General features: G+C 36.0%; 1 protein-coding gene across 1 annotated transcript in view; it reads right to left on the reverse strand.

The window, feature by feature from the left end:
• The window catches only part of LOC134678553 (nose resistant to fluoxetine protein 6-like), a 49436-nt gene that overhangs the window by 16481 nt on the left and 5770 nt on the right, over positions 1 to 27185 (reverse strand). The window contains exon 2 of the mRNA XM_063537165.1: positions 7220 to 7401. Coding sequence (XP_063393235.1) covers positions 7220 to 7401 — 182 coding nt within the window. The remainder of the gene's footprint in view (positions 1 to 7219; positions 7402 to 27185) is intronic.

Consider the following 27185-nt stretch of genomic DNA (forward strand, 5'->3'; position numbering starts at 1 on the left):
CATAGGTAGGTATTTACTATAGAAGTGCGAAAAATAAATATTTTGCAACGAGTGACAAATTATACACACGGCCAAAGGGAGTGTTTTAATGTGCTTATTATAGCACCGGTGTCGTAATGTAGCACCAGATGTACTGTCAAAATTATGTTAAAAGATAATACTTATTTGTTTGAGTCTGGCTACTGAAATATTACCCAAAGTTTTGGCGGGAAATTCAAAAAATCTTGGGCTGGTCACACTGTGTGTAGTAGGAATAAAATTATAGTTTTGATACTAGAAAATATTTTTGATTTTTTGTGCACACGTACCTAAGGAAATAAGTTAAATATACGTTGACGTGCACTCAAAGTCAGCGCACATAATTTCTACCACTATTTAAAGTACAGTCAACGACAAACACATAAGTTTACGTTACAATATTTTGATTTTATTGATATTTTCCAGTACGTCTAGTTTATCCGTTGTTTTACACACTTATCCTGTTTATGAGATTCAGGTATGAGATTCAGGTATTAATAGATTCTCGTACTTAATCAAAGTTGAAATGTTAGAACTAGTACTAAAAGTATCAAAATATTAATAGAGCACCAACCTACTAAATTGTTTACGACTTGTAAACATTGCAGTTTTTCGTTATAAAACGCTACACGTCGACTTCGCACATTGTCGAAATTATTTACGAGCTTAAATAATAGTTTGCGGACCACACTCGGTATAGTAATTATTAATATTATTTAAGTATTATTTAAAATAAATGCCTTATAAACCGTGAACAATTTGTATGAATGACATAAATTGACAACAGACTTTTAACTTTTTCTAAAAGCATAGACAATTGGTGATACGACAAGGAAATATTTGTCAACAAAATTTGGCTAGCCAGACTCTACGAATATATATTTATACTGTAAAAAATTATCCCACCAAACACATTTTCATGTAAATTGTTGCTAAGACGAAACCATAAGACTCGCACTGTCAAAAAGTTGTCAGATCTCTTGTCGAGCCAAGCTTCAAACTCTACAAGCCCTAACTTCACTAACTCTACACCTTAGTCAAAATATGTGGCTTGGCTGTTTCGCTACCGCCACATGGGCATAAGGTGAAAAATTTATTAAATTCATTATTTTTAGGGTTCCGTACCTTAAAAGGAAAAATACTGAACCCTTATAGGATCACTCGTGTGTCTGGCTGTCCGTCTGTCACAGCCTATTTGCTCCGTAACTACTGCACCGATAAGTTGAAATTTGGTATACACATGTAAGTCTATAACCCAAGAACATACATGTAAAGTAAATAATAGAAATTCAAATAAAGGGGTCACTTTTGAGATGAATGATAAATAAGAAAAAAACTGGTCAAGTGCGAGTTCGGACTCGCGTTTCAAGGGTTCCGTACATCACACAATTTTCAAAAATTTTTTTTGTACTTGTAACGTGACGTGAGTGAAACGTCTTGAAAAACCCGATTGGGTCAATTACAAACCAGATGTAACATGAAGTTTTCTGGCGTGGTGGCTTATAGGTATCTCTGCAACTATGCAAAGTAGCTTACATAGGAAGATTAAATGCCGAACAGTAGTACAAGTGTCCAAATACGAAGACTGAAGGCCGAGCTCCGCCTAGGGCTAATAGCTCGGAGCGTCCGACGGGTCGCGCTTCCTACAACTTCCGCAAGTGTTTTAAAAGCGAAGGCCGAAGAGAGATAATACCTACAGGGTGGCCAAAACATAAGTGCATTCTCGTAGCCGGGGAGGTTTTCAGATTATACTGAGCTTTACAACTTTTACTATGGGACCAACCCCGAAATCGAGAAAAAAAAATGTATCCTTCCATAGAAAACGAACCACCCAAAATGTATGAAACAGCCAAATTTTTCCTCGCAATTTCGGGGTTGCACGTTGGCAACGGGAATACACTTAGTTGTTTTTTTGGCCACCCTGTATAGTGCTTTTTAAAACACGTAACAGTAGTAACCTAATCAATCAGTACTACACTTGTACCAATGCGGCTGTGTGCCAGATACAGCCTATAGTCACACCAATAAAAGTCTGCAGCGGATTTGATAGCCCACGCAGTGTAAGTGTTGTTAATACGTCATAATTTCATAGAAGTTTGACGTTTAATATGACACTTGCACTGCGTGGGCTATCAAAATCGCTGCAGACTTGTTACGGTTTAACTATAGTCGCATTTTTTGTCGTCATTCCGACTCATGCTTGAAGCTAAAGGCAGGCCTCTTCGGGATGCTTCGGGCCTTCGGCCTTATGCGGATATCAGCCTAGGGCCTTCACAATAGCTGTCTACATCACGTTTCACTTAAACCATTGCGGCTGTGTCCCTAAAAAACCTAAACCGCATTTTTGTTCTTAAATCTGACTCACGCTTGACTGTAGATTTCTAATAGGTTTTCCTGTCATCTTTAGGTAAAGGACTATTTTGTGTATTTTTTTCAGAATTTTAGACCCTGTAGTTTCGGAGATAGAGGGGGGGGAATGGTCATTTTTTGTCTATTTTCTTGAATAACTTCTAAACTATTTATCGTAAATTTATAAAAAAAATATATTTGAGATTCTCACAATGAGCTCTTTTGTTTGATATGTAACACGATATAGTTTGCAAAACTTTGTTTTTAAATTTTATCTTTTACCCCCCAAAAGTAGCCCTTACGTTTACAATTCATTACATGACGTTACATATTCGTCTTTGGGTCACAGACTTACATATGTGTACCGAATTTCAACTTAATTGGTCCAGTAGTTTCGGAGAAAATTGGCTGTGACAGACGGACGGACAGACAGACGCACGAGTGATCCTATAAGGGTTCCGTTTTTTCCTTTTGAGGTACGGAACCCTAAAAAACACTATATCTTGTTATATATCAAATTAAGGGGCTCATTGTGAGAACCTCAGATATATTTTTTCATAATTTTAAAATAAATAGTTTAGAAGTTATTTAAGAAAATACGCAAAAAATGACCATTCTCCCCCCCCCCCCCCCCCCCTTATCTCCGAAACTACTGGGTCTAAAATTATGAAAAAAAATACACATATTAGCTCTTTTCCTATAGATGCCAGAAAACCCTATTAGAAATGTGCAGTCAAGAGTGAGTCGGACTTAAGTACTTAGTTTTCCGATCCCTACGGGTTTTTTAAAGACATTTTACTCACTTTTCTCTAAAAAATATATATATTGTTAAAATTGTGTAATGTACGGAACCCTTGGAACGCGAGTCCGACTCGCATTTGGGCGGTTTTTATATTATACTTACAGTAGTTCTTGTAGAAACGAAACGGCCAAGCCACATACTTTTGGTGTAGAGCTAGTAAAGTTAGAGGGCTTGTAGAGTTAGAAGCTTGGCAAGAGATCTGATAACTTTTAGACAGTGCGAGCCTTATGGTTTCGTTTGGGCAACATTGTACATCAAAATGTTTTTGGTGGGATTTCACTTCTTTTTGTAAGTTGCTTATGACAATCTTCCATGCCCTAATTTAAAGGGTTTGGGGTGATTTACTATTAAAAATCCTGAAATAAGTATCTGGGGGCATCTGTTACACAATGTACTTCTTACTGATTCCCCATATAAACCCCTCACCCCGTAAGGGTAAACTTTGGAGTTGAAATCTGCCTTCACCCCGTAAGGGTAAACTTTGAGGTTGAAATCTATTCTATATCCTTCCCCATAACAATACCTATCTACATACCAAATTTCAACTAAATCGGTTCAGCGATTATTGATTCCCCATACAAAATTAAACTCCCTCTTCATCCCCTTAGGGATAAAAGATTTCAAGTTTTTGAATTTATTTGTTGTTTGTGTACTAAAACTATCTTACATACCAAATTTCAGCTTCTTAGAGGACTTCAGGAAGTACCCGGTATTGATGATCATCAAGTGAGTGAGTCAGTGACGAAATCGAAGTTTTTAGATATGAATAAAATCTAAAGTATAAGAGCTATGCAATTGATATGCTTAATAAGTCCGAGAACTTTGTTTATCTGGTATAATCCAACCCCAAGTTATGAGGGTTCCAAAAAACGACGAAGCGCTTCGAGAAAAGGTAGATAGTGCCCTTGCGCTTTGCTCGTCTTGGCAGGGGCACTGCCGTGCCCCCAGATGTTAAAAGATGATACTACTGTAACTAATAAAGATTTATGTTTAGTTACCTACTATTTTCGCGTAAACTAGACAATTTTTATATCTTTAGTTATTAAGGCCCAAAATAATTACTTTCACTTATTATAAATAAATCCTCCTGATATGAAGTATCAAATATTGTTATTTGTATATGTATAACTCTTAAGTTAAAAACAATAAAATCTGTTATTACCTACTGTCAAAATGATTATTTTTTGCGGGATTAAGTAATACACTGCTAGTGTTCAATAAGGCCCATAATAGGACTTTTAAGGTATATTTTCCAAGAGTATCGTAATATTTTTATAACTATTTTGGTATAATGAAGAAACTTAAATAAATGAGAAACCTATTTGAGTTAGTTTTTCATACTTCATATCCTGTTTATTAAAAAAAACCATTTTAATTTAAGGTGGGCTGTATATAGGCATATACGGCCCACACGGAATATACAATAAGGTAAGTGGCCTCACTTACCTTATTGTATATTCAGGATGTATACCGTGTAATATTGAGCAGTTGGTTTATAATATACATATTATGATATTGACCTTGAATAGGACAGGACATGACAATAGGAACCAGAAATAGGTATAGTTGGTCAAACCATTTGTCAGTAAATAAAAACAATAAACTATATTCATCCTTTTCTTTTGGGTGCTAGTACTAGTGTAAGTCAAAGATAGTATGATGATTCTCTCTGTCTATGTTTGAAATGAGACATTCCTTTGACAAACTATGTACTTATAGTAAAAAATAGTTGTGAATATCTTGTACATTTTTATTACAATATTAGTCAAGATAATGAAATATCAAGGTCAAGCAAATCTTGTCACTAAAAAAAGGCGCGAAACACAAATTTTCTATGGGACGATATCCCTTCGCGCCTACATTTTTCAAATTTGCCGCCTCTTTCTACTGCCAAGATCTGATTGACCAGCTGTAGGTATTTTTACGTAATAAGATATTTTAATTTCACGTAATGTCCGCATCTAATTTATATATGTGCACGGTAAACGAACAAATGAATGATAAGAAAAGACAGACAGTGTTACTGAGCGGGAGGTGGGGCGAGGGGCGAAGTATAGGTAGGCTATGATAGGCTCTCGAGCGCCGCGCCGGCGACTGACGGACCAGCGCGGCGTATGTATGAATTTCGCGCAAAGAACTAGATTTTACTATTACAATGCAAGCTACACGCAGAAATTTCTTACTTTCCATAATATGGCTGCGTATATTATTTTATAGTAATAGACTTATTTTTACAGACTCTAATTCAATATTAGATCTTATAGGACAAAAAACGCATATTAATTCTAGAGCATATATCTTATTCTTCTAGCTTTTTAGCTTGCCTATTAACTTAAAAAATGAGATATGATGTTGTGGATTTTTTAAACTTTAATTCAATATCGACAAAATAATAAGCTAATTTGTAGTTTGACAAAGAAGCACGTCAAAAAAATGTCTAATAATTTTACATTATAAAGCGTCATACATATTATAAACAATGGAACTTAAACATTGCACTTTAATTCAATATTAAAAAATCATTACTAAAAATATATAAATACCTAATTTATATCTAACGCTCGTTCTAACTTTTCATCATATATTGCAAATATGCTTAATAATATGTCCCATATCAGATAAGTATCACTTTTTCAACTTTAGAATTATCAAAACTTATAGTGCAAAAATCCGGTCCCACTATTGAGCTATTTCGGTCCCATTTACATCAGCTGCTTGGTTACCCGGGGCTAAGAATTCAATCTACGGTGAGATAATCACAGAACATTATTTTTAGGCACCTCCTGTACTATACGAAATTGTACTAAATTGTAGTATACCAAAATCTGAATTATGCATATTATACGTATTTATGTCAAAGCATATTAGAGTCAGACCAAGAGAAGACTGCTACGATTTTGATATCACAGGCAGCGCAAGTGTTTTTTATTTGTAGAAGATTGACGTTTAAAATTACACTTGTACTAGAATAGAATAGAATAGAAAATATTTATTTGGCGTAAAAAACATACATTAGGTACATAAGTACAACATAAAGTTAAATAAAGAAACATACACCAAATAGGATGCTTCTCAGCATAAGCAGTGTCTGTAAGACACTGCGCTGGTTTTCAGGGCACCCAAAATTAAAAACTAAAACTTAAAACTACGTGTGCTATCACAAGAGTTGTAGACTTATCATGACATGCTAATTAATTAACTACACGATTTTAAAGCCTGGGTAAATTAATATACCTACTCAAAACTAACGAGAGTAAGTGGAGCTCTCGAGAACCACTTTCCGTGTGTAGTACAGGTTTTAGTTATTAGATACATAGTAATTATTAATTGCAGTACGTGCAGTTTTATGAAAAATGAGAGCAGATATCTAAACATAAACATATTTTTTAGTGAATGGATAATATTTAGGTACCTACATTACTTTACCTAGAGCAGCAGCATCAGCATGCCCATAGTTGTCCTTAAATAATTCTTGCAAAGGTACATACAAAATAGATAATGCTTTCGTAAGCTTCGTAGGCTTTTATATTTATTATGATTACAAAAGCTCTCAGCCAAGTTGCAGGGCTAGGTAGGTAGTAAGCTTTGTAAGAGCACTGCTAGTAAAATATCAATGGAATTTGCTTTAGTACTTCGCTTATTGTACGTATACTGAAATGGTATTACCTAGTTAGGAGAAAAGAAATAGTAAATGCTTGTGTGCCTTAAAAAGTGGTTAACTGAAACTGAAAAGGCATATTAGAACTAGTTTACTTATTCTCCCATAGGTATGATAGGTACTGTTAAAGTCGATAAGGCAGAAAAAATGCGAATACAATTATCAAAAAATATTATAGTTGGAGAACACAAATAATAATAAAAGATGGTAGTATGGCATGTAAGTGTGAACAAATACGCCTTTTGATTTGAAATAACAATTATTTTGAATTAAGAAGACCTGCTACCACTCTTAGAGAAGATATTGTCCCCTAAGAAATAAGTAACTGACTATTATAACAAACGCCCAAAAAATGTTTAGTCGTGGATAAGCGTAAGAAATCAACAAGTTACCTGGGGCAAGTGATCCTCATCTAGCGTGACGTTGATCCTGACCATGTGGAAGTTGGTGTCGAAGGGCGGCGTGGAGGCGTAGTACTGTTTGAGCTGCAGGTCGCGGCACGAGCTGAGCGAGCCCAGCCAGTACTCGTTGCCGAACATCACGTTCTGGTTGTACTGCCCTGACGCGTCGTATACTGGAACACACGTTTATTACTTTTCTATCTGTTGTCAAGATCCGACATTGGTTATTATACATTATATAGAAAATGATACGCCGGAAGCTCATGTAATCTCCTCGTAAAACGAATAAACGTCACTTTTACAACTTTGTATGCCTAAATTGCCGAATGTCATAAAACAATATTTTCAAAAGAAAAACTTGTTACCATTCTTCGATATCAGCAAATTTTTTGAGACTGAGGTACTGATTGATTTGGCTAAACATATGGGTAAGACTAATTAAAAGAACATACTCGTATTTAACATGAGCCGCAGAGCGGGGGTAGTAATATTGTGACAGTAAACAAAATCCTAAAACAAATTGCGTTAGAATGCAAATATTGGTCTCGGTGGAAAGCGGGCGGAAGACCATCTGTTCAGTCGGATCACAAAAAATATCTTCTTACTCTACGTACCACAAAACATATCCTACCCAAACGACAAACAGCTCGTTATAACTATAACACTTAAAGTGATATTAATAAAGGTTGCTCATTGTTTTACGTAAATAAAAAACATTTCGTCGAAGGATTAGCTTACTTATTAGCTATATGCAGATGAAATAGTTGTTTTGTTTTACAAGGGGACAAAGTGGTTGATTAACCTCTTGTGCTAATATTGATACTTAAGCGGGAAAATATTCTAAAATTCAAACACGAGCGTAGTGAGTGAAAATTGTAATCTTGAGCGTTGCGAGGATGTCACGGCACGATGGTCAAACAAACTTTACTATTACGGAAGAAAGAATGAGCGCGCCGTGTTTACTATCGAGCGAACACAAAAAAAATTACCCCATCAACGCGAGGAAAATACTAACTGTAAAACATTACAAATGAAATGAACAACGCTATTAAATATTGATCATTCAAAATAATCATTTAAAAGTCATCCTACCAGTCAACATGTGAGGAAACAAACTTAACTTATCAACTTAAATTTCATCAGGTTTTCAAGAACAAAAAGAGCCTTTACGAGCTGGTGTGGAGAAAACATTATTTTAGTTCTAATTATTAATAGAGTTGCCGTAATGCAATTAAAACTAAGAAAATAATTTCAAGTTAATGTGATTTTATTGGACCTTGAGAGAGTTAAAACTCTACTGTAAACAAGAAAGTTATAGGTATATATTGATCTCTATATAATTGTTTGGAAAACTCAGGTTAAACGGAGGTTCTCTACTGAGCTACTGAAAAATAATCTTTCAAGTCGAAATGAGTTCTTTTCTCGTACAATAATGATTAATGAACGTACGTGGCGGCCGGGACCCATATAACCATTCCAGTCGCAGAATCATCAAAGTGGTAACTAAATGTCAGAAGTGTCGTAACAGAGTCCACACAATGTGTCTAGAATTGTTTCGAAACAAAGTGTCGTCGCCGTGTGTACACTTTTCCGTAACAAGGTGTCGACACATTTGTGTGCACTTTGCGTGCGGTTTGCGACTAAATCTGACAGCAAATTTGTGACAGCAAATGTCAATATAAAATACCTCTTGAAAACCAAGGTTTGTCAAACTACTATTAGTGTCTCGTGTGCTCGTAATTCTAGTAAGTCATCATTGGGCGATGCAAATGATAATAATCGACCAAAACCATATAAACACCCAACACCCGTCAACCTTTTACAGAAAAGTTTTTAAAGAAATGCAATAAGTAGTGAGGTAAGCAGTGTCGCCCAATGTATGGGACGTGCAAATTTTGGTATCGGATGAATTCACTTGGCACAGATGTAGTATACGTAAAGCTAAGCCAATCCAGCCCGGTAGCCAAACGCCACCCCCTTGTGGGTAAGCAGGGGAGCATCCAAAGTTACACGCTGCATATCGGCTTCTATGTACCTACCACCTCGAGTTTGGTATCATTTCCAGATAAATCGGGCATAAGGAATTCATTTTTGAGACATTTAATGTACAGTTTAATAGAAAAAAACAAAAATATTGACGAACAAATCAAAATCGGTTTGCAATTTTTTATTCAATTATTAATATTATCAGCAGAAACTACAATTGCTAGAAAGTTGAAATTTGCACACCAGGTTACATTTATAATGTGTACAAGAGATAAGAAGCGATTTTAAAAAATTCAACCCCTAAGGGGGTTAAAAAGGGGACGAAAGTTTATATGGAGTTCATGTTTTATTTTAAGCTAGGAATTTCAAACTTCGTTAAAAGATATATTATTAAAATACAAAAAAAACTAATTTCAGCGTTTTTGAAACTTTATCCTCTAAGGTGGTGAAATAGGGGTTGAAAATTTGTATGGAGATCAACATTTTTTTCAAGTGTGGGGCTTGAAACTTTTTATATGCGCATATTATTAGAATACAGGAAAAGTAATTTCAGCGTTTTTAAAAATTCATCCTCTAAGGGGGTTAAAAAGGAGTTCAAAGCTTGAATCCATTACAAATTACTTTGACTGCCCCCCCTGCCTACCTGCCAGGGGGTGGCGGATGTCTACCGGGCTCAATTAGCTTAGCTTTACGTATATTACATCTGTGCTAAGGGAATTCATCCGATACCAAAATTTGCACCTTATGACACTACTTCCCGGGCTAAAGCTACTTAGGTCAGCCAACGAATGCTCCAAAAAGTTGTAGAGGGAAATGCTCGGAACACAATTTTTGACTCCGTAACTTGGTTTGGACAAGTTAGGAGGTGAACATATCAAAAGTCCCCGGCCGTAGCCCTTGAGCGGGGGGAAGAGAGGGGGCTTTGAAGGTCCCATTTTCCGGTTTTTTGATTATATCTCGGAAACTATGCATCTTAGCGACATGGCCACTTATACAAAATGAAAGTTAATTTCATTTGTTACAAGTTTATCAGTCAATTTTTTCGATATGTTGAATAGTTTTTGAGTATCCGCTCTTGAAAGTTTATTTAGGGCTCTCAATTTTTCAATTTTATTTTGATATATCTACATCAGTGAAGGTGCTAGGCCGTGTATGGTATCGTTTTCGTATAAATCTGGGTTGCTGAATCCATTTAAGGTATCACATTGACACCATTCCACAAAATTAAAAAAAAACTTTTTAGGGTTCCGTACCTCAAAAGCAAAAAACGGAATCCTTATAGGATCACTCGTGCGTCTGTATGTCTGTCCGTCTGAATACACAAAATAGTTCTTTACCTATAGATGACAGGAAAACCTATTAGAAATGTGCAGTCAAGCGCGAGTCGGACTTAATGTACGGAACCCTTAATACGCGAGTCCGACTCGCACTTGGCCGGTTTTTTTAAACTCCTCTTGACGCTTAACCGCTGAACCGATTTCGTTGAAATTTGGTATAGAAATAGTTTGCGTCCCGGAACAGGAGCAGGACATAGGATAGACCTTATAAGCAAAATCATCTTTTGAAGGTGTGAAAAGTGGCGTGGAAATTTGTACGGGAAATCAATAACCGCTGAACCGATTTATATGAAATTTGGGATGGTCTACATCTTTGATTTAGTTAAAAATGATAAAAAACATGACTTCAAACCTAAACTTAAACAGTATTTACTTCTAGAAGTCAATTCTAAATTCCCCCCTACACCTCATTTCACACCTTTAAAGGATGATTTTTGAGATAACTTATTATGTCCTGTCTCGGGACTCAAAATATATGTGTACTAAATTTAAATTAAAACTGTTCAGCAGTTTAAGCGTGAAGATGAGTTTAAAAGAAAGTATTTTAATAAGTTTATATGTTTTTACTTTGGAATGGTGTCAATGTGATACCTTAACTAAATTTGGTACTGCGAATTTATACGTAAAAGATACCAAACATGGCCTCGTAGCTTTACTGTTGTAGAAGTCAAAATAAAATTGAGAGCCCTAAATTCTTATTAAGTACTTGGCCAAACTTGTGTAGAAGGAAAAGGAAAAATAAAAGTCTTCGGCAGGAATATAAGACACAAATATATATATATATATTTTTTTTTGCGTTACTATTTCAATCATCAAATATAAACATACCTTGATTATATTATTCTAGTGAGATCCTCATAGATAAACAAAAACATTTACTTAAAAAATTACAAGGTCGAAATGTCACGGAACTTGTGAGAGTAATATGTGAAAAATAAAAACTTTTTTGACAAAAAAATCTGGACACAATTTAAGAAGCATCCAATTGCGTCGAGGAATCATCTGTATTTTTGCTTGTTTCATTACCTCCTCGCTTCTTTTTTTGTCCTTTGTATTCTGTAGCAATTTGTTAGATCTGAAAATAAAGATAACTTGCGTCGTCACGGATGTCGATTTATAGGTTTTAGGGAGTGCAGAATTCGAAAACGATGATCATTTTATAATCCAAGATGGCGGCTACGTATTTTGTCATAAAAGTCGTCATGGATATCGTTTTATAGGTTTTAGGGAGTGCAGAATTCGAAAATGATGACCATTTTCGATTCCAAGATGTCTGCCGTGCACTTTGTCATATAAGCCGTCATAGATGTTGATTTATAGGTGTTAGGAAGAGCAGATTTCGAAAATGATGACCATGACCAATAAAACGACATCCATGTCGACTTTTAACATAGTGCATGGCCGCCATCTTGGATTCCAAAGTGGTCATCATTTTCTAAATCGGGGCCCCCTAAAACCTATAAAACGACAGCCATGACGACTTTTATGACATACTGCATGGCCGCCATTTTGGATTCCAAAATGGTCATCATTTTCGAAATCAGGAAAACGACACCCATGACGACTTTTATGACATAGTGCATGGCCGCCATTTTGGATTTCAAAATGGTCATCATTTTCGAAATCGGGGCCCCCTAAAACCTATAAAACGACAGCCATGACGACTTTTATGACATACTGCATGGCCGCCATTTTGGATTCCAAAATGGTCATCGTTTTCGAAATCAGGAAAACGACACCCATGACGACTTTTATGACATAGTGCATGGCCGCCATCTTAGAATCCAAAATGGTCATCGTTTTCTAAATCTGCGCCCCCTAAAACCTATAAAACGACACCCATGACGACTTTTATGACATAGTGCATGGCCACCATTTTGGAATCCAAAATGGTCATCATTTTCTAAATCTGCGCCCCCCAAAACCTATAAAACGACACCCATGACGACTTTTATGACATAGTGCATGGCCGCCATTTTGGATTTCAGAATGGTCATCATTTTCTAAATCGGGGCCCCCTAAAACCTATAAAACGACATCCATGACGACTTTTATGACATAGTGCATGGCCGCCATCTTGGAATCCAAAATGGTCATCGTTTTCGAAATCTGCGCCCCCTAAAACCTATAAAACGACACCCATGACGACTTTTATGACATAGTGCATGGCCACCATTTTGGAATCCACTATGGTCATCATTTTCTAAATCTGCGCCCCCCAAAACCTATAAAACGACACCCATGACGACTTTTATGACATAGTGCATGGCCGCCATTTTGGATTTCAGAATGGTCATCATTTTCTAAATCGGGGCCCCCTAAAACCTATAAAACGACATCCATGACGACTTTTATCACATAGTGCATGGCCGCCATCTTGGAATCCAAATCGGTCATCATTTTTGAAATCTGCGCCTCCTAAAACGTATAAAACGACACTCATGACGACTTTTATGGCATAGTGCATGGCCGCCATTTTGGATTCCAAAATGGTCATCATTTTCAAAATTGAGGCCCCCTAAAACATATAAAACGACATCCATGACGACTTTTATGACACAGTGCATGGCCGCCATTTTGGGTTCCAAAATGGTCATCATTTTCGAAATCGGCACTCCCTAAAACGAATAAATCGACACCCATCTCGACTTTTATGACAAAGTGTTTGGCTACCATCTGCATGCAAGACATTTCTATTATTTTTACGTACAAAAACAGGGGGCCATGTCATCTTCCAACCGAGATTTAATCGATAATTTATTCGATTAATATTCAGATTAATTCAATTTCAATCTATGTTAGGTCGACTAAACTACCTAATCGCGATTAAAATTTGAGGATTTAAACAGTTAATCTATTAATGCCCATCTCTGACCACGGCATTTTTACACTTTGAGAATATCTGAAAACAAATGAACATAAGGAGCCATTTTGGAAATCCATTAACTTTGTTATTACTTTTGACAGCTCGTGTCATGTGTCTACACAGAGTCGACACAAAGTCGAAACATTTGCGACTACTTTGTGACTGCAATATTTCTCAGCCTTAAACCATATTTATACATCATAATTAACAAGTTTCGTAGTATGTAAAGCGTTATTTCTGTTATTTAAGTATAGTATACGCATCGAAGTACTAAAAATGCATCAAATAATATAGTTATGAACACAGGCACTGAGAAATAAACAATTTCATTTCCGGCTAAACTAAAACAATGTGGTGGCGCGTTGATTATATTACACTTAGTTTATCAAATCACTCGAGCAGTTTAATTCCCCATAATAATTTAAGTCCTATTGTAATATAAATGCAAACAATATATAATTACGTCTTGTAATCTGTTTTAGAGATGGCGTATTAATGTCACTTATTTTTATTTAACTATTTTTCCATCTGACAGTTTCCATTTGACAGGAACAAAATGAACGAATGAACGAATGATTTTGGCATAAAGTAGTCGCAAACTCGTAACAATGTGTGCACACGGCGACCACACTTTATGTCACTTTGTGTCATGTGTCGACCCTTCCCCATTTCTGGTAACTGTGTCGACACGGCGACGACTCTGCGACTGGAATTGTGACCGAAACAGACGGTGTCGACACAAGATGTGTCTACACCGCGACGTAACGGCGACTGGAAATGGTTGTATGGGGAGAAGGGGGCATGCCTCCACTCCGGCACAGAAGGGACGTAAAGACCGCGCTTCTCTAATGGAATACGCCTATTTAAGTCAGTGTGGCAGATTGGACGGGCAGCGCGCAGGTTGATCGTCCACGTGGTGTTCCGCGATTCCCAGATTTATAGCCCACATTTATTAATTTCTTGATACATTACCCTTGAAAACGAGTCCATTCTTCTCCTTATTATGTATAACTATAAGTAGGTCAGTCTCCCAATTCAAAAAGTGCATTGATTTAGCTCTACAGATTTCTGTCTCCTGAAAGTTGATGACTGATCGCAGTCTGTTGCTTTAGCTGCAGTTTGTACTCTGGTTTTGAGAAGTGGTGATAAATTGTTCAAGTACCTAGGTATTGCAGTCGTAGAATAAATGATCAACTAATAAGGCCTTAGACCTTTAACGATATGATAATAAGCGGTCGTACCTCTCTTGTGCCTTTGCCGGTAATACTCTAATTTCTGACAGAAGTTAATGCGCGGGTAGGTACAGTCAACGTCAGCGTAAGTTCATTGTGTTTCAATCATTATAAGCACTTTTCCCTCTGCTGCCGAGCCGAGCAGTAAGGCGATTTACAACGCGGAGGCCATGCGGTCGAACCCTTGCACGTACAAATGAGTAACGATATATTGAACAACTTATTCCAACCCTGAATATATTATGCAAAAATACCGTACTTCGCTTCTTAAGATTAGTCACATGCGTAACGATTTCTGTGAAGATTATTATTTAAATGTCCACCATTATAGTTTTCTTTGCATCAATACCAAATACACAATTTATTGTAAATTAATTAACCATTAGCTATACCCAATTGTAAAAGATTTTTTTACGATGTTTTGGTTATTAGTACGTAATAGTTAGAAGCGAAAAACAAATTCCATACAAAAATTTAAAAGCTGCGTTTATACGGAGAAGCTACCACGTGACATCGTCCAATTTCGTTTTAAGTAGAAAAAATCGTGTAAGTAGTGAGCAAATTCACAGAATTCACCATTATTTTTATTATACTAAAGGCTAAGTACTCGTATACAATGCCCAATAAAAATCCTTATGCTTACTTCTGGAATTCTTTATAATGCTGATAAAAACAAAGAGGGTACAATCTAATCTTCGATTCAACTTCAGTGCTGGATAAACCGCGTATTAACATAATACGGTTTGTCTCAAATAGATAACATTTCGAAGAGCTAACATTTCCAAGTTTAGACGACGCTCAGACGTCATGTGTAGGTATGATGCTATATACTTCGGGCACGAGTTTAGGAGCGTCTCTGGCTGAGCTAACAGTATTTTATAGTGGATGGCGGGAACTCTGCCTGCTTGCAGTAAAATAACTCGAACCCCCCCCGGCCGGCGGCGTAAAACAAAACAATTGGTAATTTGTATGGTTCATAAAGGTACAGTAAATGGCAATTCCTCTACTCACATACTCCTTTGGCACCCTAAGGTAGACTCAGACCCAGCTGGATGTCCTGGATGTACTCTAGTTGACAGGACACACCTTCACACACCTTACAGGACATACTTTCATGCATGACCATTATTAATATAGACGGGTCTATCGCGAATTTATTATATTACCTTTATTTACCGACGTTTGACGTTGTAAGTTAATATGTGTATAAAACGCGAAAGTTTTAAATATTATTTTATTAAAACCGGCAATGATTCTCCGGGTCTAATTGTAAATTAAAATAAATACTGAATTATGACTACCCAGTGAATAATATAATTACACTTCATTGCCATGGTCATTGAAGAATATTTCAGCGACAAATGGTGTGATGTTGGAACTGGAATTAACGGTAGTGGCCCTTCCCCAATCAATGTGATATTTGTGATTCTTGAGCTATCTAGTTTAGGTTAGCTTTAAATATTTTACTTGTGTGTGTGTGTGTACCTAATATTTATTAAAATAAAACAAAAGGCATTTTTTAGATTTCGTCCCAGTATAAAACAAATCTAAAGACGCATTCACACCAAAATTATCATAAATAGATATGGTCACATAGTAGTGGCAATGGGCAGGCCACATTGCACGCAGAGAAGATGGCCGATGGGGTCGAAAAGTGCTCGAGTGGAGACCACGGACTAGCAAGCGCAGCGTAGGACGTCCACCCACAAGATGGACAGACGATCTTGTTAAGGTCGCCGGAAGACGCTGGATGCGGGTCGCTTCCAACCGGCACGTATGGAGGTCCAAGGGGGAGGCCTATGTTCAGCAGTGGACGTCTTATGGCTGAGATGATGATGATGATGACATAGTATGTAAATTGTATGTAGTTACCTATATAATATTTAACTTGAATTCGATTTCAGCGATGAGAAAATTGAGCCCGTATTAAAGTTAAAAGCTTTTTAAACTCCATGAAATGCACGAATGGCATAAAAGCTTTCAAAATTGATGTTCGAGGATTGTGTTAATTAATAATAAAATAACTACGTTTTATTTATTTTTGTAGTTAGTATGTACACGACACAGAGGCTACAAATGGCTTCAAATACCTATTAAAAAATGGAAAAAAATAATGCATGATAATACATTGCACAGCAGACTAATTGGGTTGGGATGTAGATATTAAATATACATTGATAAAAGTAAAGACACTTCTATACCAATTGAAATTGGTAACAATTTGGGAAAAAATTTCCACGAGCTCCTGTACGATACAACCGGCAGAACTAGGGGAGAAGTTGAGGTTCTCCTCATATACTTACATAGTTATTGAAATCGATGAATGAAATTGGTTTTGTAATGCAGTAAAATTGTAGGTAGAGTCAGACCGTGAAAAGTCTGCAGCGATTTTGATAGCCCACGCGGTGCGAGTGTCATTTCAAACGTCAAACTTTTATGAAATTTTGACGTATAAATAATACACTGCGTACGACCCTAGGTATATACATGATTATGCCTTATCATTATCAACTTCAAATTAGGTATCGTATTAGACGTTGTCTCCATAAAGCCATCTTATTTTAAGATATCATACATACCTATTCATTTCATAATATGATATGAACATACGTTACCTACTGATTAAAATTGATTTGAATTCAAACCAATGCTTATTATGGATCAAACACTACTAATGACATTACTTTTAAGTAATATCATGATTCATGATTAATTACAGAGTGGTAATTGATTACCACTCACTGAAAGGGGGAGGCCTATGTTCAGCAGTGGACGTCTTATGGCTGAGATGATGACGATGAATTGATTACCTACGCTTAGAAAAATAACAACTGAAACTACCTGTGGCTAGTAATGATGTAGAACACTGACAAGAATGTGGGGAGGTTCTGGAATATCATTACCAAACTATGAATGTATAGAATCTAGTCTGCAAATATGTACCTAAACCAGCTTTACGTTAAAGTAAATTTAACGTGAATATCTAGTTTTACTTTCAGATAGGCCAAAATGTTATTATAATGACTTTCGCACAGCCGCATTGCTACCCCAAAGTATTTGATGTTTGCTTCAGCCAGGCAAATATTTGGCATTGTTAGGATGTCGGATAATATTATACTTCGCCTAGTAGCTTTAACGATATATATTATTAAAGCGCCAACAGATAGCCCTAATATTGTATACAGATTGAGAAATTTTATTATCTTTTTTGAAGCCTTTTTTAAGGTTGTTAATTAAGTATATTAGAGAGCATATTCATGAGCCTTAACCTTATCTATAGGTATATGTACGAATATATGCTTGTACCTCTTACAGTCATATTTCAATACAACTTGTACAGATGTGTAGTGCTTAATTATTTTCCAACGTTTTTTCACTGAAACGTACGAACGTGTCTTGCTATTTCAGTCAGTCTGGGTACAAAGAGTATTCGAACAATGAGATACGTCAAATACTAGATATTGAAACGATATAGATTAGATATGTCAGTGTCAAACAAGTATCAAAAGTGACGTTTCCGTTTGGAGAAATGTCAATTTTGACACTTGTTTGACACTGACATATCTAATCCATAACGTTTAAATGTCTAGTATTTGACGTATCTCATTGTTCGAATACGGCTGTAGGTACTGAGGTTGGCTGAAATAGCATGACAAATAAGTACGAAAGTTTCCGTGAAAATACGATGGAAAACAATTATGCACTAGGTACCTACATCTGTATAAGTGTATATAATTACGTGACCTTGTTGTAACTGATTCCAAAACCTATTAAATTTAATAACCTTATCTCTTGGACTTGGACCAAATCTTGAGCGTGTTATTTCATAACGTGATAGTAATTAAAAAGCGCTGCGAACACCGCCACTGTCACGGTCGGACACTGGCCCACATCGCCGTCGCGGGTGATCAGATCAATTATGATACACGTTGTTATTATTACCTATTTAATTTATGGTGCGTTTTATAATACCGAGTGTGGCCGGTAACATGAGCAAATAATTAAAACATAGATTGTACTACTCAAACAGTGACACTTTTGTTCAACAACTTTTAAAAATTATGAAGTATTCAGACTTCCTATTTTTCATACAAAATAAATATTATCTTCAATGGACGCCATCGCCAAGCCATATCATTGTGATTGACGTTGCTTGTCACGCCTTAAACATAATAAAAATCGCAATACATTGCGTCTTAGAATAAACTTTAAAGTGTATTAAAAATCACTGTGCGCGTATTAACGCATGACATTAGAATGACAACGCAGATAACAATATATTCAGGATAATTTAATTTTGCCAAATTGACAACTAATTAATAGTTGTTCAATATACGATCATATACCTTTAAACGAGCAATTCTTGTGTATAATATATATTGTGTAGGTGTATTAGGTATATTATAGAAGATAGCGCCAAATACAAACTCTTGATGGCGGAAGTAATAAATTGGGGCCAAAGAATGTCGTTTCGACAAAACCGTAGGTAAGACCTTGTCACTTTGTTCCAAACTGCGTGGAAAGTCGTAAGCTCATGTCATTCAGACGCCACGAACGCCGGAAGACTCGTTTGACACCGTGATGATGTCACGGAAGAGAAAAAGGAATTACATAACCGTAAAACGTTTAATTAATCATAAATTACCAAGATAATAAAAAAACCGTATCGGTTCCTAGTCATTCGATTAATAATTAATCAAACTGTGAACTTGAGATGAATTTTAGCTGCATCAGTTTAAAATTATGCATAATGCAACAAGCCCGAAATGGCATTGTTAAAGGTAAAACTAATAGCATCATTTCGACATTTGCCGGACACATTTCACTACGCAATTGATAGAAAGTATGTGTTCGTAGCTTCTATACTGAAGCTGTTATAGCTTAAAAATATGTATTTCACTGGTACAATAAAAAACAATTGTTTCGTTATTTTACGAAAATTTTACGGTTTATACAAAAAGACTCTAGAAATAAAATGAGGTGAAAAATCAGAAACCCTAGTTTCAGTCTTCGAGATGTGAATCCCGTGAACTGAAATTAGTTTGTAGTCGTAAATACATGGGTAGGCAGAAAACTTAACGGTTTTTTTTAATCCATAACAAATTAATGAAAGATAATTTAGGAATTTAAGACTTGCCTAATTTCCCCATATCTGTTCTTTAGATCTACAATTAACGGCTCTTCAAGTCCTTCAAAATATTAACACTTGGGGTTCTCAGTCCAAGGACAACATTTGAGGCTCTGAAGTTCCTACTCGTAAAACTAGTGATTTCTACTGCAGCTGGCTTTTCTACTCAAATGTTTGCCGTCCCCTGCCCTATATGGTAATTATGACTTATAGCAAATCGCTCTTATACCTTGAGGATGCGTAAATAAGAACCATATTGCAACAAGTGACAAGATGCGAACGTGATTGATGAAGCCTCGCCCCTACACAAATAGCAGACTTGGGCGAAATCTCTCCCCGAAGAGGCAATCTGTCTCACTCAGCCCACAATCCTGTTTTACCTATACCTTTTACCACATACTTACTCGTAAGTTCGTCTAATAATGCTAATAATCTCATACATATACACGCAAACATTAGTGGGCAAGGTGCAGGTTAAGATTTAACTGTCGTTTACGCGCAGGTCAAACTGTTGGCGACGGCTGCATGAATAATGAATGGTAAGGTTGGCGTGGATTATGCTAAATCGGTTCAAAGTAGTGGTGGGTTCTGGTCAGTCAGTTTTATTTTTACTGGTAAATCTCCACTGATTAATTTTTAGGAGATTTTTTTATGTTACTCCAGCATAGCATCATAGCAAGCAAAGTTCAGCAAAGAAGTTCGTCTTAGTCTGGGGATGTGTAGTACATCAATCAATTTTGGACGAACATTTGAACAATTTAAATTTGTTGTAATTCATTGGGAATTTCCATCAAAATTAGTAATAATGGTATTAATTACTTTAAAGTTTAAACCATTAATGAATATTTACTTAACCCTTGAGTCGACACATATCATATAAATAGAAGGCCGGGAGTTCTACCTCCTTGCCGCACAATAGGTTTTAATTATTCTGGTTAGGTATAATAACGGGGGTCCGTGTTTATTTCCAGAATTTTGGATGTTGTTGAATTAATGGTTCAATAATAGTGGATTCAGTCAAACCAATTACGATAACATTGATGACCGTAGCTGACATTATTCCCACTTTACCGAGAAAAGCACATCACATCACTGGATCAAAGCTTTGCTTATTAAACTAGAGATTGTGATCATACTTAGTAATGATTCGCATAAGAGGAAAGAATCGCACTTTCACGCGTTACTAATGAAATTTGCGATTAAACACGTTATGCGGCGTTTGCGCAAGTACCTACGGTGCTGCCCCGCGCTGCGTTATGTCACAGCCGCGGGTCGCTTGCGCTGTTCGCGCTTTTGACATGCCTGCACAGATTCCTCTCCAATAAAGCATTATTTTCTCACTTCGGTCAGCAGATGCGCTCCAAATTGTATTTAATTCGGGTCAACGATATTTCACCGATTCAATTTGCTTCAAGCATAGCGAACTACTCGTAATTTAATCATTCTCAGAAAGATCGTGTCTCTTAATTAAAGCTTTAACTGCAAGTCTTACTCGGAGGTACTTATCTATAGGATAACACAAGAAAAATTAAAAATAAGCTGGTAAATACATTTAATAAGTAGGTCAAGGTATTAAATATCGACACGCAGAAAATGCCAAAAATATATGTCGTGAATTTCGGCACTGTGTTTGTGTCGATTTTGAATACCTTGACTGTACAGTCACCTACAATAATATGTACATGTACATTTACAATACAACGAAGGCCGGAAAAATATCTGACTAGTGTACAGCCATAAGAGCGTGTCACATATTGTTTGCGGTCTTCTAAGAGTATATTGTTACAGGTGACAATACCTACAAATGTGAACTTGAGGTATTCCTTACAATGAAATAAAAGGAGGAACTGATCAAGCTTTCATAAATTTAATATTAAAATTATAAGTCATAAGTGATTACCTATTTATAGGTTCTTTTTACTCAGCGTACATAAGAATTGTCATGGCTTTAATCATATACTTGTCTTATGTTATTATATAAAAAAAAATACGTAAGCGTGACGTCCTATTAAATTTATGATAATGGTTTTAATTAAACTTCGTCGTAATCGTCATTTTATTTTATTCGTAAATAATAGGTACTAAGAAAGGAAAATTTGTATTTTGCCTTGTGCTAGATGGCAGATATCTAAATATTCATCTGAAATCTCCAGAAAGAAGGCGTGGGATAGTTAAACAACAATAGAGAGTGTTCTGATCAAGACGTTTTAGGTATAATGCACTTCCAGCTTTCTGTATAATGTCTATTCGTCTTAATTTGCCTCGGAGGGTAAAGATTCCGTCACAAACGCGCCTGTGTGACGAAGCCTTAAATATGACTATTGAATATCATGGACTTTAGTTAGGTTAGCTAAATGCCACATATTACCTAAATAGATGTTTAGTCTTTTTGTATGTAGTTTATACATGTATAAATCACAATGCAATGGCAGGATGGAAATTGATCTCTATAATACGAGTATAAGTATGTAATATTTTGATCTCCAATGACCATACATTTTGAAATGTGACCGAATAGCAGGCAGGGGACGACAAGAGTCTTTAATGAATGAATGATATTCCCATTCAAGCTTACCGTTGACATAACTGATCCAGTTTGAGTGCCTTGCATGATATCATTGGAAAGTGTTTCTATAGAAACCGGTCTTGTATGAGGTTTATTAGAATTATAACATTTTTAGAAAATTATTTAGTAAGTTAACACTACACTGTGAAATGGTTTTTTCTCAAACATGCAATGAAATATTGATGTTATGTTCCTTATAATAGGCTGCGAAGTATGACGTTTCAGGTGCGGCTAGGACAAAAGGTCGTTAATGGAATTTCATACACATCTTGCAGGCCTAGGCCGGCAAAGTCCTCTTTTTTAATTTTCATTTCACAGATATTTGTGACACAGCATCATGGCATTCATCCATCAAAAAAAACTAGAGGCAGTATTTGCTTTATGGTTCGTAATGACACTCTGCCACTACGCCTATAAAAAAAAAACAAAAAACAATGTTTGCTATAATTTGCAGTTTTATTTGTATAAAATCAACATGAACTTAATAAATAATACATTCTATAATGTATGTCTATAATTTTATAATTCTAAATTATAAATTTAACTACACAAATAAAAACATTTAAAAATTTTCATTTAAACGTTAGCGATATAAAGGTCTACTCAAACACGCGTAGTTATATTTTTTCAATTGTTATGGAGGTAAAGTTGAAAAATATTCATTCTGTTTTATTGGATTTATGGTGCGTTGTTGATTTTTTGACTTTAATATGAGTTCCGACGAAATAGTGAAATTAATATTAATTGTAATCGTAGGTGTTGGAATTGGCAGCGTAAGCAGAATTGATTTTAAATAACTTGCTGCCTCTGCCGTCAAGTCAAAGACGAAGTATGTATATGGTTGCTTATGGCAATTTTATTATTTGAGAAACTAAGCAAAATGGCTTACAGTTTATTAGAAACAGTTTTGTGGCATATTTTAAATGAATGTAACTACAAATTCGTCAACAGTGTGGAAATTATACTTATTTACTCCATGCATAAAGCAACGATGTATGTGAAACATGATATCAACATGAAAGACTATGTAAACTTATGTGACGAAAACGACAGTCAGACGGATACAAGGCGAAAAAATCAAAGATACATGAAAATATACGGGTAGTAAAAATACACGACTCGTGTAAAACATACGCGTGATAATGATATAGGTACGTGTTGGTTATATTTTGGGTGTAGTTTACTTTTAGTTTTTTCTATAAATAAAACTTGGGTTTCGTGGATTTTTTATTTTTTTTATTTCATTGCATGTTTGAGAAAAGCACTATACATACCTCGGCGGGAAATGGGGTTGCCCGCGCTCAGACCTATCCGGCCTCGCTTCGCTCGGCCGTCTATATGTCTTCGGCCGGCAACCCCTTTCGTCCCGGCCTCTGTAGTAATGTACTATTAATATTTGTATCTACTTACGTATGTAAATGATAATATGATGTACATAGTTACCCATTATATAAGTACCTACAGGTGGTTTTTATAAAGGTAGCCTGATCACAAAATAGTAGTACGCTCCATTCGGAGTGACTTCTTATACAAATCGTTCCCGCGTCGTGATTCCAAAACCTCTTTTCGGTCCAATGTAACGATAAAACAAATCACTCAGGAGCGGGCAGCGGAGACTCGGAGAGCAGTCTGTGGGATATTCGTAGCCAAACATACCTACCCTCATCAAACCCGAAACCTCTGCTTGTCTATTAATTTTAGATGCGAAGTCCTTTTGGACTTACTAAAATACCTGTTTGGTTACATTGATTTTAATTAAAATCTCTAAGGGACATGAGAAGAATAGGTAATTTAAAAATGATTTATTCATAAGTACTTACCTAATGATACATATTTAAGCGAGTCTTTTACTGAAAGCAACTTAACTACCCTAGGAGAGGACGCGCTAACGATGCCCTCTTTTTCAACGCACTTTAAAAACGAATTAAAAATATCTGTCTCACTAAATTCATATTGCAGAAACATGCGTTCATTTCAAGTCGTATCTACAGAAATCTACTCATAATAATAAAGAGATATAACGGGTTCCTGCAGGCGGTCTACATCCCATTAAAGCTCTCCAAGAGGCCTCTACGTGTTGGATCTATATCCCCACGCAAGCCTATTAAAAGACCGGGATTTATAGGCCTGTAAAATCCAAAAAATATATAAAATGAAGTACTTAGGTACCTAACTAGTGCAAGTATATTATTAATATTATTATATTGATTTTAATATAAAGCTTGCATAGTAAGCAGGTTACAAATGGTAAATAAACATAAGTACCTACTCGTACCTATCTGCTAAAAGGTTAAGTAGTCTTAAAAGGATCCTATAAATCTTTCTTTTTGAAGATAAGGGGTTCTAGATCCCCCATTCAAGACACTTAGCAGACCTCTTATAAATAAGTTTTGTCTCATTTAGTACTAAGTCAAAGTGTAAGTTTATCGATTTGATCAGATAAATAATAACATCTTCCTAACGTTGTCAATTATTTTTGCCAATCATGGAAGCCGGACCCCAGACTTGCCAACTAATTCTAAGAATTGCCGTAGGCATCAGTTTTTACGCAAGCGACTGCCATATGACCTTCTAACCCAGAGAAGAAACTAGGCCTTATTAGGAATAGTCCGGTTTCCAAATATCAAAGAATATATTGTACGTAACTTTCGAAAAACTTATTGGTACGAACGAGAATTGGGACCGGCGGCGGCAGCGACCCCCGGATTGAAAGTTGCACGCTGACTTACTGCTGAGCTACCAACTCTTCAATAATAACATCAGATAAGTAATAAAAGTTATAATTTAACGTGTGCAAACGTACGTATCTACCTATTTATTTACTAGTATTTCTTTCATTTTGAATCGTAGAAAAAAACCATTTGCTTCTGAAAGCTGAAACTAAAAGCAATCGCTGCTTTGTATATGAAAATATCAATTTTGTTCGTTGTTCGAGAAAAACGCTAGTAGACGGAATAGTCCCTATGACGGAATTAGCCACATTGACCTTAAAACGTAACATGGGAGACCTAGCCCAATATCCCCACTCACTTATAATGGAATAGACCGCCACAGCTAATTAATTATACCATCAGATAATAATACGATATTAAAACGATAATACACACAGAAATAAAATAATAATACACACTATAAATTATACTTACCTACTAAAAATAATTAAGTAAATATAATTGTCTTTAGCGGGTTAAGATGGGCTCTGGATTGCGAGGTGACGACACAAACATAAATTACCCTGTGATATAGGACAATGACTGAGACATCTGTTTCTTAGGCGGCCGATTACAGTTCTCATTACTCGTACCGTTGCGCCGAGGCGGATATATGCGCTTTAATAACATTCAAAGTGACAGCAATTACGTTCTATTTCCCTTAATTATGACACGCCCAGAATTAATTGATACTTAACGAGACATCTTAACAATAGAAAAGTATATTTTGAGTTAAAGCGCAAGTGTTAAAAGGCAATAAAATAAAGTCGAAAAGAATAATGGGAAACCTAGTTTAAATATATTTAGCAACCAACACACCAACTTTTAGTGTACGGCTAGACATGGTAGGTGCCTATCGGATTCCTAAAAAATATCATGAGTTGCATGCCTTTGTGCCAAGTTACATAGCATCCTGTCTGCAGGACATTATTTACGTACCCTTTGAGGGCTTTGTGTGACATTAGACTAATTAATATATCGCTGGTAGACAAGATACGGTGTTATAGTTAGACCGTAAAAAGTCTGCTGCGATTTCGATAGCCCACGCAGTGCAAGTGTCATTTTAAACGTCAAACTTCTATGAAATTATGACGTATAAATAACACTTATACTGCGTGGGCTATCAAATCTGCTGCAGACTTTTATTGGTGCGACTATATTTATTTATGATACTTAATGAAATTACTAATGCTAAAATATCCTACAGCGAGGACGCTTCGACATCCACGGCATTTGTTTCGTGTCCTTTGACCGAGGATTTATGATCGGTCGGTGGATTTCACTTACAAGAAGCAATTTGTATTGAAATTAATCCCTGGGTTTACAATAAGGACAAGTAATAAGTAATTTTATTTAGTTTAAATGTACTTAGGTATTTTTGATATGCATCTTATATTTTTTTATGAAAATTATTATTACGTAAGTTGATATAGTCGCACCAATAAAAGTCTGCAGCGGATTTGATAGCCCACGCAGTGGAAGTGTTATTTATACGTCATAATTTCATAGAAGTTTGACGTTTAAAATGACACTTGCGCTGCGTGGGCTATCAAAATCGCTGCAGACTTTTTACGGTCTAACTATACATATATGTTGTTACCAGCCCAACAATAGTTTATAGCTAGATTATAAGTATTATAACTATGTAGTTGAATTTCGTTAAACAACCGATACACTGGTCGCACTAATTTGAATAGATAGATAAAAAAGGCCTCCGTATCCTTAGTAGTTTCAGTTGCCGATATTGAAATTGAAATACATATGTAGAGGACGCTATAGAGGTTATCGACAGATTCCAGGCTCGCGCATCGGCATAGTTAATTTCTTGTTTTTCATAAACATCAGAATCTGCCAGAAATGATCGATTGTTTTGTAAGAGCTGTTGCAAATATAAAAGTTACGAGGTATTGTCGGGTATTACGGTGGCAACTTGAAAAGGCATGCATAAATTACCTCTTACTTGATCTTTAGGTATTCGTAGATAACGCTTGGAGAGTACGCTTTTTGTACGCTATGTAGAGCCGGCACTCTGACAATCACAAGGCACGCGATGTCACTCGTGTGCTTGGCTTAAGACCGTTTATGAATTAAAATGAATGAAGGATTTTGGCAAAGAAGGTTTCTTAGGAGT

The sequence above is a fragment of the Cydia fagiglandana genome, chromosome Z (assembly GCF_963556715.1).
Source record: "Cydia fagiglandana chromosome Z, ilCydFagi1.1, whole genome shotgun sequence".
Classification (NCBI taxonomy): Eukaryota; Metazoa; Arthropoda; class Insecta; order Lepidoptera; family Tortricidae; genus Cydia; species Cydia fagiglandana.